This window comes from Chelonoidis abingdonii, chromosome 2 (genome assembly GCF_003597395.2).
Source record: "Chelonoidis abingdonii isolate Lonesome George chromosome 2, CheloAbing_2.0, whole genome shotgun sequence".
Classification (NCBI taxonomy): Eukaryota; Metazoa; Chordata; order Testudines; family Testudinidae; genus Chelonoidis; species Chelonoidis abingdonii.
In genome coordinates, this window is record NC_133770.1 from 64,152,380 (window position 1) to 64,170,512 (window position 18,133).

The 18,133-nt window shown below is 40.1% G+C and overlaps 1 protein-coding gene across 1 annotated transcript in view; it reads left to right on the forward strand.

The window, feature by feature from the left end:
• The window catches only part of KLHL7 (kelch like family member 7), a 51,476-nt gene that overhangs the window by 20,070 nt on the left and 13,273 nt on the right, over window positions 1-18,133 (forward strand). Inside the window, exons 3-6 of the mRNA XM_075061993.1 lie at window positions 966-1,059; window positions 2,392-2,516; window positions 3,252-3,427; window positions 6,528-6,717. Coding sequence (XP_074918094.1) covers window positions 966-1,059; window positions 2,392-2,516; window positions 3,252-3,427; window positions 6,528-6,717 — 585 coding nt within the window. The remainder of the gene's footprint in view (window positions 1-965; window positions 1,060-2,391; window positions 2,517-3,251; window positions 3,428-6,527; window positions 6,718-18,133) is intronic.

Below are 18,133 nucleotides of genomic sequence, written 5' to 3' on the forward strand. Positions count from 1 at the left end.
TTTTTTTTTTTTTTTTTTTTTTTTTTTTTTAAATGAGCATCATCGGCATGGAAGTATGTCCTCTGAAACGGTGGCCGAAGCATGAAGGGGCATATGAATCTTTGGCGCATTTGGCTAATAAATATCTTGCAATGCCAGCTACAAAAGTGCCATGCAAATGCCTGTTCTCACTTTTAGGTGACATTGTAAATAAGAAGAGAGCAGCATTATTTCCTGTAAATATAAACAAACTTGTTTGTTTTAGGGATTGGCTGAACAAGAAGTTGGACTGAGTGGACTTGTAAGCTCTGAAGTTTTACGTTGTTTTGTTTTTGAGTGCAGTTATGTAACAGTAACAAAAATCTACATTTGTAAGTTGCACTTTCACAACAAAGAGATTGTGCTACTGTACTTGTATGAGGTGAATTGAAAAATACTATTTTGTTATCGTTTATACAGTGCAAATATTTGTAATAAAAATACTACTTTGATTTCCGTTACAACACAGGTTGCTATATATATATATATATATATATATATATATATATATATATATATAAATGAAAATGTAGAAAAACATCCAAAATATTGAATAAATTTCAATTGGTAGTCTGTTGTTTACCAATGTAATTAAAACTGCGATTAATTACGATTAATTTATTTTGAGTTAATCGTGTGACTTAATTGCGATTAATCAGCCCTGGTTCTTATGTTCTTAAATATGAGTAGAACTTACAAAAGTGAAGTTGTTGTTAGAATATTAATAATAAACTTTTATATTATGGTAAAGTATAAATTAATTTTATTTCTATTTAAATAGTTCCTATGTGTGAATATTGATCTGGGAATGCTGGTTTCGTTTTGTTTTTGTCTTATGGTTTTCCCCTTGACATAGTTGCTTTACTGCTGATTTTTGTGACTGGTGGAAAGATAACTGCTCAGAGAATGATAGACTGATGTAGTTCTATTGTTACTCTTCATTGCAGCAAATATGCTTGAATCAAAGTCCTTTGAAGTGGAGCTAAAAGATGCAGAGCCTGATATTATTGAACAGCTTGTGGAGTTTGCTTATACTGCGAGGTAGCTTGTTTAAAAATGTGTCATTTTTGCCAGAAAGTTTAAAGCTTAGTATACTATTTATAAATGATAAAATCTCAAAGAAAAAAAAGTTGTGTGTAGTCCAGCGACTTGTTACTATTTATAACTCCTTATTTAAAATTTGTTAACCTTGGTAAAGCTTTTTTTTCTCAATGCCATAGTCTTCCAAATAGTTATTCCAACTAAAATATTAATAATGTATGCCTTGATTCTGAAAACACTTAAACTTGTATCTTAAATGGGGCTGTGTGTGTACATGTACTCTAGGAGCTAGTGGTATGATTTCCCCTGCACGTGTAAACATATTTATGCTAGCTCTCATCTGAGCTGGCTGAGTACAAGCTGAGTCGAGCTAGAGAAGTACATGTACACAAGTATGGAGTCACACCCGTAATTCCATGTGTAGACATAGCTTAAGGGTGTGTAGTTAATCTCTAATGTGCTCATGTGATGAGAGCCATAGTGATGTAACTTAATAAAACAGGGTTTCTATTGTTCCAGGTTAGGAATTTAAAAAAAAAAAAGTTGAAGATATAATTAGCAAGTTTTTACTTTTTATTTCGAAATAAACATTCCCAAATGCTTAAATGTGCTGTTTGCATTGCTACATGAAGTCTCTAAACATCAGTCTGACAGCACCTAAAATTGATTGATATTTGCATCTATGAAAGAGATGCCAAAGGCTTGGATCCTGCAAGTTACTCTCTCTGGGCAGGGACTTGCATATGCCCCTATTAACGTCAGTGGAGCTCTACATGGGCACCGGTCACCAGTGTCTGCATATGCCGAATAGCTTGCAGGACTGGGGCAAATCTTCCTAGGAAGATTAGAGGGTAGTTCTGTAAACTTCTTAACAATGTGTCTTTTCTCTTCTGCTTTTAAATAGCACTTCAGTCATCTGGAATGTTTATATTGAGCTTATTTGGGCTAAAAGGGCTGTGGGGTGACACTTGATGAAGAGAGAGTCCTTTTCTTTAATCTGCTACCTCTTGTATAAGGGTAATTGTACAAATGATTATTGTAAGATCAGGCCCCTACAAATGTCCAGAGGTTAAGAATCATCCTTTAGAATTAAGGACCAGTTGTTCCAACTTGTCTTCATTTGCTTATTGTTATGTAAGTTATTGTATTAGGGGAGGGCAGGAAAGGACACAAAGAAAGAATACATCTCACCCTTAAATGTAGGGTAAAGCTGGCTGGGAAAGAGTGGGGAAATAATTTTGCAGATGTTTTTGTTTAACTTTGTTGAAATGTTTCAAACACCAGTAGCTTGGTAGTTTGTGGTGCTCATTTTGTACTAACTGTGTTTTGCAGAATTTCCGTTAATAGCAATAACGTCCAGTCTTTACTAGATGCAGCAAACCAGTATCAAATAGAACCTGTGAAAAAAATGTGTGTGGATTTTTTGAAAGAGCAAGTGGATGCTTCAAACTGTCTTGGTAAGAGATTACTTTAACACAAATGCACCATTTTAAAGGTATTTGAAAAATGCCAATGAATGTTTGGAGCTGGGTGTTTTTTCTTTTAAAAAAACAACAACAGAATTTGCACAAATCAGGTATATATCATTCAATATGTCATAAATTTTTGAGACTTTACTTGGAAACTTTTGAACTGCATAATATTACTAAAAAGTCTCACCCAGATCAACTCAAGTTTCAGAGCAGCTTCTACAAACAATATTTCTTATAAGAGGTTCAGTGGATTTAAGTATAGGATCCTGTTTAACAGAAATGAAGATGATAGTGTCATGTTCTTGACACTTTTTAAGGAACTGATGTCATTTTCATTGTAAACTGAGGTCCCGATTCTACAATTAGCTCTGTCTGTGAAGAGACCCATTAACCTGATCCAATTATGGGCTTGCACAGGACTGGGAACCAAAAGTGGAATAGCATTATATTGTGACAGAAGTATTTTGTTCCCTCCTTTCCACTGAGATAGATCCATAATTGGTGTTTGGCTCCAGTTTCAGAAGAAAAGAAGCATTTAGTTCTTTCAGCTTGAGTTGCAGATGAGTTATGGGTGCTATGGGTAAAACTGTGTGATATATAAGTAATAAAAATACCATAATTTCAGAGGTACTTATTCCATTGGCATGTATGAAGACTTCTTGCAATACAAACTTTGGGAAAAGTCTAACACCTTTTTATATTTTCCACCTCCGTGCATAGGTATAAGTGTATTAGCAGAATGCCTAGACTGTCCAGAACTGAAGGCCACTGCAGATGACTTTATCCATCAACATTTCACTGAAGTTTACAAGACAGATGAGTTTCTACAGCTTGATGTTAAACGTGTGACACATCTCCTGAACCAGGACACACTGACTGTAAGAGCAGAAGATCAGGTAAGAGTCCAGTTTTCTTAGTAAAATGTGTCTTCTACCAGCTAAATACATAAATTGAAAGATTTTAAACACTGACTTACTATTTCCATAGTGCTTCATTTATAAACCCTGACCCAGAAATCTTTCAGTCTAATTCGGGCAAAAACAAATACAGGCAGCATTTCAGGTGTAAGAAGCTGTGTAGTTGTGAGAATGGCTTCAAGGAAATAAGGAGGGGATTATGGAAAGAGTTCTGTCTATATAGGTCCATATATGACCTTCATTGCCACCATTAAGGTTAAGATTTTTGTCCCAGGTATTTTTAATAGAAGTCCAGACAGATCGCAGGCAATAACAAAAATTCACGAAGTCCACAATCTGTCTGTGACTTCTACTAAAAATACCTGGGAGAGAAGGAAGACTAACACTGGGAGTCCCTCCAGGGGCTGGCTGACTGGCTGCTGTGGTGGGCTGAAGCTGAAGAAGTCATGGAGAGCCGCTGAATCCATGGCCTCTGTGACAGAACTGTATCCTTAGCCAGAGTACATGAGCTGAGTTGGAAGGGGATTCTATATAACTAGAATGTACAGAGCACTCAAGAAACCTGGAAATGGAGAAGGAAATGGGACTGACTAGACAGAAGATCAAGACAATGCTTGGAGGCAGCTAAAAGGAGCCAGAAGACCATTCAGTGAAAGGAATTACTGCCATTGTTGATAGCCCTAAAAGTTGCCTTCACTCCATTCCATTTAGAATGTAGGACTCTGCAGATACTGCTTCTGCATGTTGTTTTCTAGCCAGTCTTTGCGGCTACAGGAAAACTGGAAAAATCAGGTTAAGAGGAAACCATGAGCAACTTCCTGTCACAGTAGCAAACAAAAAGGGGGGGAGGGTGCGCGCGCTAAGATAAAATTGGCATCTTGCTGACTTTAAGGTTTGTCAAAATATGCAGGCTCTAAGATTAGCGCAGGTTACTTAATATATCTGCTGCAATAAAGCATTTAAATAAAACTATGTGAATTTGCTTGGCAAAGACTAAACAACGAAGCTTCAGTTTATATCAAACTCTGTGTGTGGTCTTTTTGTTTTTTAAATGTTGGGTGGTAAGAACATGAGAATTGACAGCTACAAGTTTGTGGAAATGAGTGAAACTTCAGAGTTCTAGCTGTGGGCATGGAAATACTGAGACCACAGAGTAACACCCTAGAAACTAGAAATGCAAGTTCCAAAAATGTTGGAGTACTTTTGTGGGGGTTGGGTTTTTTTGTTTGTTTGCAGGCTTAGCTAACTAATAGAATACAGTTAAAGCCCTAAGCTGAGAGGGTGAGCTCCAGCTCAGCGAGGTTGTAAAAGATTTTGTATAGGAAGAACTTAGCCTGCATAAAAAGCCTCTAGGAAAGGGGGTATGAGAAGATTTAAGTTACATAAATTGTTCTGTGTTATCAAAGGGAACTTTCTCCCAAGCTGTCTGCCAGCCAAGCACTCCTGCGTGAAAGGTGATTCTTGGGGTGTCCGGATAATCTTTGTACACACGGTAGCGTGTGTACTCCAGAGTGCATTTAGATTTAGCTAAGGAAAGTTGGTTTAGTTATAAACTACCTTTCATATCTTTCCCGTATATGTTTCCATCAATAAGTGTATATCATGTTTTCTGTTCCAATTATACATCTGTTGGGTTTACTTAGCCTGTAGGGTTAGTAATAAACCTATCATTTTTTTTCATTCACCCTTATTTTCTGATTTATAATTTATAGGTAAAGGGGATTATAACTGAAATGTTTGGTCAAAGGGACAGTCCTTTCACCTTAATAATTTAGAATGTGGCAAAAGGGTTTGGTGGCAGAATATCCATCCAGTTTGAACTCTAATTACTTTTTATGATCAGTTTTCAGCTCAACTGTGTTGCGACAGCATGATCATTAATAACTATCATTTAAAGTAGAAACTGTCCTGTGTAAACACACTAGATAAAGTAAAGAAACACTCTGCATTCTTGAACAAACAGCTGCTGTATTTACATACAATTATTTTAGCCTGCAAACCCTGGATGCTTTTTTCTTTAAACTTCACTCAAGATGACAGCAGAAAAAATGCCCACAAGTTGCATATTGGCATACTTGGGTTCTTTACCAAGTTAACTTACCATAATGTTGCATTTGCAGTATTCTGCTGTTAATTGTTTTAAATAACTATTGTTTGAAGTGGCCCTCCTAACAAAGGTGCTATGGTAATGTGGAATAAAAATAATATAAATATGTTCTGAGACTCACAATTCCGGTATAATGAGATCTCCCTCACACTCTAGACTAGAAACATTAACAAAACAAAAAACCAAAACAAAAAAAACAGGTACAAGGTATTTCAGGTAATGGCAGGGTTATAAATCTTGTGTTGTATTATAACATCTACCTTTTGCTTTGGTCCTGGTCATACAAATCCTTATGCTCATGAGTGGACTTGATATAAGTGGGGCTATTCAGGTGAGTAAGAATTTTCAGGATTGGGCCTTTCATTTGAAAACAGAATTGGTTTGTATAGACCTCTCAAAATCTGAAGACTTCGTAGGCAGTATTTATCTCAAAGTAATATGTTTATTTTGTTTCATGTTAAAGTATGTTGGATTTTTCACATTTTTGTATAATTCACACATTCTGGAATCATAAATGAGATGAACTTTCAACGTAGGGTGGCCAGGTGCCTGGTTTTCGACCAGAAAGTTCGATCGAAAAGGGGACCTGGCAGTGTCCGGTCAGATCAGTCACACAAAGTCTGGTTACTGCTGGCAGGGAGACACAGGGTCATCACCCATGCCAGCCCCTACTCAGCAGAGGCTGCCACCTTCCTGCATCGGGCTGCACCAGCTCCCAACCTTGGCTCTGCAGGCAAATCCCTCCTGACCTGAGCAGGGGGGTGGCAGGGAAGGCGAAGAAGCAGCGAGTGATGGGGGTGGGGAGGAAGGGGGAGGGAGAGAGAGAGAGGAGTGGATGGGGACAGAGCTTGGGGAAGAGACGGGACGGGGAGGTTTTTAAATATTACCAAGTTAGCTACTCTTTTTCAGCTACATAAGAAAAACTGTTTTGTAGCTTTAGTTACTTTACTGGGTTTTGTTTTTGTGTTTTAGGTTTATGATGCAGCAGTCAGGTGGCTAAAGTATGATGAACCTAACCGCCAGCCATACATGGTTGACATCCTTGCTAAAGTCAGATTTCCTCTTATATCGAAGAACTTCTTAAGTAAAACCGTACAAGCTGAGCCACTTATTCAAGATAACCCTGAATGCCTTAAAATGGTGATCAGTAAGTTGCCTCTGAGTTGCATGTTTTAATATGCTATATGATCAGTTTGATACATAACTTTTTTTGCTCTGACTTTGCTTACTCTAATCAAAATATTTTCACTGTATTTTAGTTTAGTTTAAATATGGCAATAACTGTGTGCCATCTAGTGTCTCGTTTAGCTGAAGTTGATTAATTGCTTGTCAAATAAATAGCACCTATTAGAGTATAACAGATCTAATGAGAGAAGAAGTGAAAGTCAGCGGTAAATTATCCCAACTTAGTGATAAGTAATGAAATTTGGCTTCCTCGTCAAGATTATTGAGGATAATTGGGAGGGCTAGTGTGCCTTTGAGACTAGCTAATAACTTTAATATTTCTCAGGTTTAGATTGGAATTAATAAGAAATGTTTGTCAAAATGTCTGTCTATGAAGCTTCCCTAGGTGACTTAAGAAAATTAAACTTATGCTCCACCATCTCTGGTACTAATGCAGACTGACAATTGTGACTAGAGATACAGGACTCTAAAGGTGCTGAATGAAATATCTCTTTGACATAGTGTGTGTTTATTTAAATGAGTACATGTTTTTTTAAAAAAACAGGGAGAGGACAAATCCTCCTACGCGCTCTTCCTGACCTGGATTCCTAATGCAATCCCTGAAACTTTATCAAATGCCAGTGATGAATCCAGATATTCATAAACATTATTCAGGTTTTTGGAAAGAAAATCCAAATTTAATTTTAGCCTTTCAATTACTGCTGGAATAAACTACATAGCACTGCTTTAAAAGCAGCACACAGCCATTTTTCCTGCTAACCTAACTCTTTCAAATTTAAGGCTTCATCCTGAAGGGTGCTGAGTGATCTTGACTCTCAGTAAAGCCAAATGGAGGTTAGAGCTCTTGGTATAAACCCAGGGCAGGGCTGAGGAGACAAGTTATACCACTGCTGATATTAGTAAAATTTGTGGACGTATCAGACTATTTCCTAAACAGGCAGTAAAGTAAATGCTTGGATTGTCTTTGGAAAGGTCTTATACTGTTGCCACAGGTAAACTAAGGTTTTGGTTTGGTTTTGTTGATGAGAAGGGGAATGCAAACAGCTGCCTCTCCTCTGTGGTGTTAGCTGGAGACTAAAAACAAGTCACTGTCTTCCTAGCATACTTGTATCCCCTATTTAAATTTTGCTGGTCAGGTTTCTCTTTCCTTATACTTCTACTTTGGACTTCCCAGGTCTGCCTTTTCTGTGCATGTTTCCTGCTGTTAGTTTCCATGTGGCAACTTTCAGTTATGCTTTTAACTAAATGGACAGATTTTTAAATGAATAGCGCATGCAGGTGTCTTTTTATCCTTGTTTTATTTTGGTGTTGCTGGATCTGTCTGACATGGATCCTAAAACTGGGCATCTGTCCTATCACTATGTTCTACTACAGCAGTTCTCTCAACGGGGTCCGTGAGCCCTTTCAAGGGGGCCGCAAGACCCCATGGCTGAAACCTTCAGACCGTGAGCCTATGCCCCCTGTAGGGTTTAAGCTGGAGGTGCAGGCTGAAGTCCCGATCCCTGGCACCCCATATGGGGCTGAAGTCCTGATCCCCACCAGCGTAGTGGCACAAAAGAGCTCCCTGGCAGAATTTCCTATCTAGGTTGCACTGAGTGTGCTCACACGAACTGAGTAGGCTCAGTAGGTAACTGCTACTGGTGGAAAAATGTGCCGGCTGTTGTTTTTGCCATTACACAGGCAGTGCGTGGCAGCTGCTGCTCTGGCTGGTGCCATGGAACAGGCCGCCGCAGCATTCCTTCCTCTCTTGCTGGTGCCCCGGGTTAAAGCAGCTCCTCAGCTCCCAAGTCCCAGCCCCCTTTGCTCCTGCAGAGGCAGTCAGTAAGAGCTACCCGGGTGGGGACTCCATGGCCGGCAGACCCCTCTGGCAACAGGACCCCTCCCTCCCCCCGGCATGGAGCCCCAGCTACCCCCATCCCTGAGCTACCACCTGCCTGCACCCAGCCCCTGCTACCCCCTTCCTGTACTCTGAGCTACCCCCTGCCTGCACCCAGCCCCTGCTACCTCCCTCCTTGCTCCACAGCCACCCCCTGTATGCACAGCCCCAGCTATTCCCTTTCTGCACCTTGAGCTACCCCCTGCCCGCACACAACCCCTAGCTACCCCCTCCCTGTGTCCTAAGCTGTTTTCAAACTTTGTGACCTAAGCTCCCATCTTTTGAGTTCTAATTTTTGGTTGCCCCCCAACCCAGACTGGAGGGTAGCTTGCTGAGGTGAATCAGGGGGTGGAGGTGGCACTCCCTTCCTGGAATCCTGGCCTCTTTCTTCCCCCCACCCCAATAGAAATCGAACTACCTCCATGGCCCCTAAATGAAACATTGATGAAATATTTTTCATGATAAAGTGTTTAAGAGATGCTGATATTTGGAAAATGTACTAATTGTTTCTAAATTATATGTCGATATACGGCTGTACATCTGCATGGATTTTTTTAGGGAATGCCGATATCCATTGTGTTCCAGAGGACCAGAAAGAGAGTGGAAGGGCAGCGGAAGAAGGAAAAAAAAATGATTATACCGATGCTTATTTGGAGGAAACAAGTCGTTGCAGATGATTTAATAAGGTAAAACATTGTGTCACAGAATACCATGCATGTATTTGTAATTTCGTGGTGGTGGTGGTATTATGAGATGATGATATTGGTGTGTACCCAGATGGATACAGAGAAAGATGTGTGTGAGAGGTTGGACGCTTTCAGGGTGAATGATTGGGGATCATGAACGTTATAGACTGGGTTGTTGTGATGTGTAGTAGTAGCTATACAGAAATTTTAACAACCAAAGGTAGGGAAAAACGTAGAATCCAACAGAGTCTGAACCACTCCTGCGTGGGAGGGCTATGGGAATTGCCAGCACTTGGTGGCACACCCTGGAGTCTAAACTCCATTATATTGTCTTGTCGTTGTATAGAAAGTTATACAGCCGTCAGCTCCCATGAAATCGCCCCCCTCCTCAAATGTGGAGGAAAGAGATATGCACAGCTCCTCCCCCCAACTCTCTCAAGTTATGAACTGTAGAAAATGAGTTTTGGAATAAACAAAAAACAAGCTTATTAACTACAAAAGGTAAATTTTAAGTGATTATAAGGGATAGCAAACAGATCAAAGCAGATTACTGAGCAAATAAAACCAAACACGCAAACTAAGCTTAATACACTAAGGAATACTGGCTACAGATAATCATTTCTCACCCTAAATGTTATTTCAAGCAAGTTGCAGAGTTTCTTGAAGGTAAATTGCCCTGCTTGCACCTTAATTCTCCAGGGATTCCTTTTACAGCCTGATCTGTCTTGACTGGCTCACTCCTACCTCCCCTGCCTAGTTCCTTTGCTGAAAACACCTGAAGAAACAGTCTTCCTTCTTGGGCGGGTAGGCAGTCAAGAAGAGCCTAGATTAACTCACTCCCCAGCTTTAATAGGATTTACATATGGCAGGAATCTTTTGTTTCCTAGCCCAGCCCCTTTCCAATGGAAAAATACCAGCTCAAGATGAGACCCTGTACCAGGTGACATGACCACATGACCTCGTAGAGTCAAAGCAGCATCCCAGGAAGCTTCTCAGGAAGGTGGGAGATTAGTATCATCAAAGCCCTATTCGTCTTATTGGAACCATCCAGGCTGATTGCCTACTGTCTGGATGTTTCCCCAAGTACACACAAAGTTGTAATTGCTACATAGTCAATATTCCTAACTTCAGATACAGAAATGATACATGCATACAAATTGGATAATCACATCAGTACATCATAACCTTTCTAATGATCTCTCACATGATCCATCTTACATAAAAACATATCTTAGTTATGCCATATTCATATTATGACAATATTTTTATGAAGAATATGGGGTGCAGTGTCACAATATGGTCCTGGTCCCAAGAGTTTAATTTTTAAAGAGCAAGGTTAACTTTGATATTCTTAAAACTACCTATTTACATACAGTACTTAATTTTTATTAATGGTGCCAAACTTATTTCTCTGCAGTACTTGATATAAACCTGGTTTAATATAACTTTATTCAAGAGCTTTATCGGCAATGTCATCCCTGTTGGAAACAGATAAATATCAGGAAATACCAGCATAAAGTAATTAAGTAGGAATACATTGTATGAGAAGAGATCATAAAGGGACATCATCGGTTTTAAAAATTGCACTTTTCTCTGCTTTTTTTTAAAACTGACTAGATTTGAAGTTGGTGTCCCTTAGCCAATTTTATATTCATATTAATTGTACCTTGTCACATTTACTGAACAACCTTTTGATTTAAAAAACTGCATACTCCTTCAAGCACCAGAAAGACCTTTTTAGTATAAATTAAGAGGTTTGCATGTATGATAGCACAACAGATTCCAGAATCCTTTTACAAGATGCAAGGATTTTTTTTCATCATTCTGATATTAGGTGCTTGAGCTTGGCATAAAGATGACAGGTAATTACTACTGAGTCACGGTGGTGGATGCATCTTGTTAGTTCTATCCAGCATCTAAGTGGAGCGAGAGCGTTTCTGAAACACAGGGAACTAACTGTTGGGCAGAAGAGGATCTTTAATTAAAAATCTTAGAAACCAGCCAAGCTTGGAGATTCAAAAACTGAGGCCAGAATGGACCATTAGATCATCTGTTCTGACTTCCTGTATATTGTAGGCACTTAAATTTCACCCAGTTATGCCTGCATTGAGCCCAACAACTTGTGCGTGGCTGAAACACATCTTGCAGAAAGGCAACCAGTTCTGATTTGAACATCTCAAGAGATGGAGAATCTAGTGCTTCCCTTGGTAGTTTGTTCCCATGATTAATCACCCTCACTGTTAAAATGTGTGTCTTATTTCCAGTCTGAACTTGTCTGGCTTCAGTTTCTAGCCTCTGGTTCTTGTTATGCCTTTCTTCACTAAATTAAAGAGCCCATAATACCCAGTATTTTCTCCCTGTCAAGGTACCTCCCAGTCGTCTTTTTGATAAGCTACACAGACTGAGCTCTTTAAGTCTCTCACTGTAAGACATTTTCTCCTTATAATTTTTGTGGCCCTCTTCTTCACCCTCTCCAGTTTTTTAACAGCCTTTTTAAAATAGGGACACCAGAACTGTACAGAGTACAGTCTCACCAATGCTGTGTATAGAGTTAAAATCGCCTTCCTACTCCCCAGCATGCATCTCCAAGGATCGCATTAGCCCTGCTTGACACAGCATCACTCTGGGAGCTCATGTTAAGTTGTCCACTTCAGAGTCCCTGACTTTCAGGATACAGTCCCCAATTCTCTAGGTATAGTCTTCTTTCCTTGTTCCTACATTTATCACTTTGCATTTGGCTGTTTTAAAGTGTATTTTGTTTGAATGGACCCAGCCTACCAAACAATCCAAGTTGCTCTGTGTGACTGCCCTGTGTTCATCATTTACCATTCCACCAATCTAAGTATCATTAGAAAATGTTATCGGCAGTGATTTTATATTTACTTCCAGATCATTGATGAAAATGTGGAATAGCGCGTGAGGCCTAGAACTGATCCCTGTGGAATCCCACTAGAAACGTCTCATTCAGTGATGATTCTCCTGTGACTAATTTTTGAGAACTATCCATTAGCCAATTCTTAATCCATTTAATGTGTACTTTATTGATTTTTTTTGATCTAATCCAATTTTTTTATTTGTCACTAATAAATCCAAACTGCAGGAAGGGAGTAAATTTGGATGGTATGCAATGTATATATATTCTGGTAACTTCTCTGCTTACAGAAAGATTATCTATGCTTTCCACTATCACCCCAACACACACACGAATCCTGAAACACATTGATATATATTTTAAAAATTGATTAGGGCTATATGATGTGTGTTTTATAAAAATACCACATAGGAGTACACCATACCAGATTTATTGCTGTAAAATTGGCTTATCAAATATGTGTTACAGTTTCAAATGACTGTATGCTGTGTGTGTTTTCGGTGGACTGTGAAGGGCCATCTGAGGCCATAGACCCTATGATTCAGAATGTAGGAGTCGATGGGTAAAATCTTGGATTCCATTTGAAGCGAATGGCAAAATTCTCATTGACTTCATTAGGATTAGAATTTCATTCCATGTCTCTTCCTTTTTGTGCACAGATAGTCTCCCTTGAAATCCAGGAAAATGTGCCCAGACTTGCTCTTTCCTGTATCTGCATCTGTCACTTGGCTGTAAAAAAGCTCTTAAATTCTCAGTCTCTAAAGATGGAATTCTGTTAGGAACTGCGGATTCCTAAATAATTAATTGCACTTTACCCTTCTGATCATATGTTTCTTGAGTACATGAATCAAGTGAACACTGTCTTTGTAGGAAGCAGAGTAGAGATTTGTATGGTAGGATATCGTTTCCAGGGTAAAATGATGAATTCCTAGCAAGGAGTTGTTCAGAAAGGTGCAATCCGTGTTTGAGAACATATCTATTATCTTTGATCAATCTATTCGTCCTCTTCAAACAATTTATTTTTTTCTGACATTTTAACAAGGCTGTGATGTATGCAATGTGCTTTGACCTCTCTGTGTTAGATCAAATTGTTTCTCTTAATCGCAGATCACATAGGTAAAGTATGAAATTATTTTAAGGCAGAATGGAAACTGGCTCTGAGTACTACAGCTTCAGTCGTCCATTGGTAGTTCTGTTATCTTGGCTTAGAGTATATCCAGTCTCTTTGCCAACATAACTAATAAAAAGACTAAATTCCATGATAAGTAATTGCTGTTAATTGAGGTAAAAGTGGAGGGGAGGAGGCCCATTAATAACTATATAAACTAGTACAAAATTCCTAGATTTTTTTTTTTTTTTTTTTGAAGGCTTAATCTTGTAAAAGCCCCTGATGTATGCTGTGTGTGTTCTGCAAGGCAATAACTTGCAACTTGAAGAAAGGTTGTGTTTGCTGTCAGGTGGTCTTCAGCCAAAACCTAAATGAGATATTATAAGTAAAATGGTTTGAGTTAGACCACATGGAACCCTTTGAGTTTTCCAGTGTTCTGCAACAATTACTCTGGCCCATCACAAGGTCAGAATTATTTGACTCTGGATGGAGCTTCGTGCAGCCCTGTTTGGTCAGAAGAACACCTCCTAAGTTATATGGCCTTGAAGGTGAGACGGTAAAGAGGAGTGACAAGTGGGTAATTGGGGATCTGAGAATCAAAGACAGGGTAAAAGTGTTTTGTAAACACCGGCTGGTGCTCATGCACTTGTGCTGCTAACTAGCCATATATTAGATGTTCCATTTGGTATATGTTGAGCAGTTTTGTATTTACTCAACACCAACAATATTGAAAGAGCTTTTAATAAGTCTCTCGAGCAGCACTGTAATTAATCTTTCATTAAATTAGTATTGTGGTATTGCCTAGAAGCCACTGAGCAAGGATCAAGGCCCCAGTCTGCATGGAGTGGCATATGCACACGGACAGAGCATTTGCTATCTAAGGCTGTGGTAAATGTCTGTCTCAAATCTGGACTTAGAGTTCAACATCTGAGTGTTTACTGTGCATCTCCCCCAAGCTTATACCCAGCTTGGATCTTACTTCGCTGCCACCAGATAAGATTTAGGCTCTTATCAGCCTGGGTTCCCCAAATTCCTTGGGGGGAACCCCCTCTCTGGCCTCCCCCACTTTCCCCCACCTACCTTCTCCCTCAAAGACCCCAGCAAGACACGACCAGACCCTGGTCTCCTCCTATCTCTCAACGGAAAACACAGCCTACCCCTTCTCCCGTTATCCCATCTGCCCCTCCCTTCCCTCCCGTGTAGCCTGGCGAGCTGCAGTACTTAACTCCCTGAAGGCAAAACAAAGAGGAAATCAACCTCACCCCTGAGCGCGATGCCATCAAATCTAGTAAAGCTAATATATAAGATTTTCTAACCACCCCTTCCCTGAGCTCACCAGAGAAAAACCAAAACCTAAACCATGTAAAAAAGAAACTTATATAAAAAGAAAGAAAATACAGCAACAATATAACCCACCGCAATTAGAATGTCAATACAGGCTCTTGCATAATAAGAAATATGAAGACAACAGCCTCCGATTCAAAAGATAGAGCCAAATTAAACCAGGCAAGCAACAGTAACAACAACACGATGCAAATACACACACAAAGCATATAGACAACGCCATATGCCTTGTGCCTTTGTACTCACACTTTGTAGGAGAATATTAGAAAGAAATAGGAGTTAGCAGGAAAGCTGTTTCCTCCATAGCCGGGAGAAACAAAAGACCCCGAGTACACAGTTCCCGCCCCTGACTCTTAAAAAATCCAGTTCTCTGATTGGTCCTCTGGTCAGGTGTTTGGTTTCCTTTGTTCACCCTTTACAGGTAAAAGAAAATTAACCCTTACCTTACCTATCTACTTATGACAAAGGCTCTAATCCCGCAAAGATTGGCGCACATGCTTAACTTCATGTATTGCCAATGATCTCATTGAAATCAGTAGGACTGCTCGCAGTGCAAAAAGTTAAGCACATATGTAAATCTTTACAGGGCCTTAGTAAAGAATAAAACTCAGTTATATGCTTCCTGCTGCACGCAGGTTTGATAGAGAGGTAGTCCTTCAGATTAACTTTAATGTAGAGAGTTTCCTACACTTCTGTTGAAGAACCACTGCTAAAGGTTGTTTCCAATCCAGTAATTTTGGAAGGGGAAGCTTATTTGGTGGAAAGGAGCATTGCCTTCAAAGAGGGTGATTAAGCATCTTCCTCAACCTGTCATCAATATTTAGAAAAAAGAGAAAAAAACAAACCCACCACCACTTAGGAAGGAATTTCAGATGACAGATCACAGAGGAATTAAGTTCTGTATTATTTTGGGATTTAGCTGCTGTTTGGAAAGTCCTGTCTTTCCCTACGTCTCTGATTCATCCCTTGCTGTGATGATATAATACTTTTCCAAACTCGATTGCTAAGTAGCCTCCTTGGAGTAATACTAAAAAAATGTAATAGAGTAACAACATGGTGGTTGCATGACATCTGCTATTGTAGGAGATAAAATATAATTTAAATCCCACAGAAGTGAAGAAATTTAAGAGTTAAAGCAGCAAAGAATCCTGTGGCACTTTATAGACTAACAGACGTTTTGGAGCATGAACTTTCGTGGGTGAATACCCACTTCGTCAGATGCATGCATCCTGCGAAGTGGGTATTCACCCACGAAAGCTCATGCTCCAAAACGTCTGTTAGTCTATAAGGTGCCACAGGATTTTTTGCTGCTTTTATGGATCCAGACTAACACGGCTACCCCTCTGGTAAGAGTTAAAGGGACACAATCAATTTGCAAAAATTGCATGTCTCCGTAAAAATATTTTCTGTACTAGAGTTACAAATAACAATTGGAAATAACGGTGCAAAAGATTTCTTTCAGGTTGTTTATTTAGTACACAAAGTGCTGTCAAATGCAGAATTTCTCTTGTACAGACTGCTAGTCAGTTTTCCTGGTGTTTTTTTTTCCACTTTGTCATAAAATGGGGAAGAGGAAAACCATTTAAAAATAGAAAAATGTGATTGCACACATTGGCACAGAAATTAGGAAGAGTGGTTGGAAGCTATTTCTACCTTTTGTCAACTTGCTATCTAATCAATTAAGTGTACTTTTTAAAGTTAAATTCTGCTTTCCTAGATGCACTTTGGCTAAGGGCTCCTGTGATGCATGCCCTTCCCTCACTAAGAGGGGGAAAGAGTGGTACATCAAGGAAGATGTAGTTCAGCTCATAGAGGAGAATGATTGATTGCATAAGGCATCTGAACTACAGCTTCCATGAGGCACCATGGCACCATTTTAATGAAATATTTCAGTTTTCAATATTTCATTAAAATCTAAATCGTGTGGGGGACGGAGGGGGGGAACTGTTTCCCATCTGCTCTACTGAATAGCATGACAGATGGGTAACAATCTTGGCTTCTTGTTAAGCCGTCAGTGCAAATCTTCTACGCATTAACCCTGAATCAGCTTTTTTTTCTCTGACAACCTGAACTATCGAGTTCAAACTTTCTGGTTTCCCTTTTTTACTCTCCTTTACCCCCAAAACCAACCAGGCCTGACACAGGCTAGTAGTGGGGAGCAGTACCTCATCGCCAGAACAGGGCCTTGCTTGCTTCTAGTTGGAAGATGAGTCTGCTGACTAGGTCACCCCAGAGGAGTGTCATGGAAGGCCCTGGGCTTCCCTGCAAGGTCTGAAGCATGATTCTGGAGGAAATAGGAGTTGTGGATTGAGGCTGCTGAGGGTGTCAAACCCTCTAGATCCCCTCTGCGGTTCAGAAAGAGAAGCTTTTTGCAATGAAATCAGGTAGAAAACAGGATGATCTTACACAAAGCAGCAAGAGAACTTGAGGTTTAAGTATTCCTTGATGAGGTTAGTTTTCTTCCAGTGCTGTATCATACCTTCTCTGGAGGCTGTCAGGAGGATCGGCCTAAACAGCATCCTCATGTGGCATCACTGATTGTGACCTGGGATGCCTGGGGTAGCCCTCACTGGAAATGCCAAGGTCAGGGCAGGCTGCGAAAGGGAGAGCAGATGCTTCCAAGACTGGTGGGTAACTCTGAAGTTAAACTCCTCAACCAGTCACAGACTGTGCTTTTGAGCCTTCTTCTCCCTCCTCTCCCCCCCATCCCACACCCACTTATTGCATTCCAATTCTCTGGCTCCCAATCAGTACCTGGGTCCAGTACAGTGAGAAGTTATTTAAAAAACTCTGCTCACACATACAAAATGTTCTTCTGACCCCAGAGGTGATGCAAACACATAAATGAGATTATCATATTTGGCAAATTATATCATTTTTGCAGATATCTTACGTGACACATCTGCCACAACTCATTGCAGTTTTACAATACTAATGTTCATAATATCCTAAAGTGTCCCCCAAATTCCATACAGCGTCATACTGATAACTTAAACAGTAGTCCCAAAGGTGACATAAAATAGAATGGTCTTCCACCACCCTTAGGGGGCTCTTCTGCCCCACTCTTGCAGAGCACTGACAGATTTTTTTCCCCAGAGGCCTAGCTCTGATCCAAGCTGCTGACCCTCCAGGCTTCTCCCTGGAGCCTTTCTTACCAGACTGGATCCTGATTCCTAATCTAACTCCTGGCGATCTGCCTGGGTTTTGGCCCTTTCCAGGGCCTGCCACAGGATCCTCCTTTCTTGCTACCTTCTCCCTTAAGGCCAGTCACAGGACAGAACTTTTCTCTTGCGACTCTTCTCACCAGCTGAATGCTCCCAGCCATTTATGGAATTCATCTGATGCCTTCCCAGATGGGTCTGAAACTGAATTGAGCCATCTGATCCACCTCGGGGAGAACTGATTCATAACAGGCAGGGCTAAGCCTGACTTCCCATAAGGAGCCAGCCAGCCTGTCTCATAGGACCAAGAACTTAGTGCTAGCCCACTGCTTATTATCACCAAGAT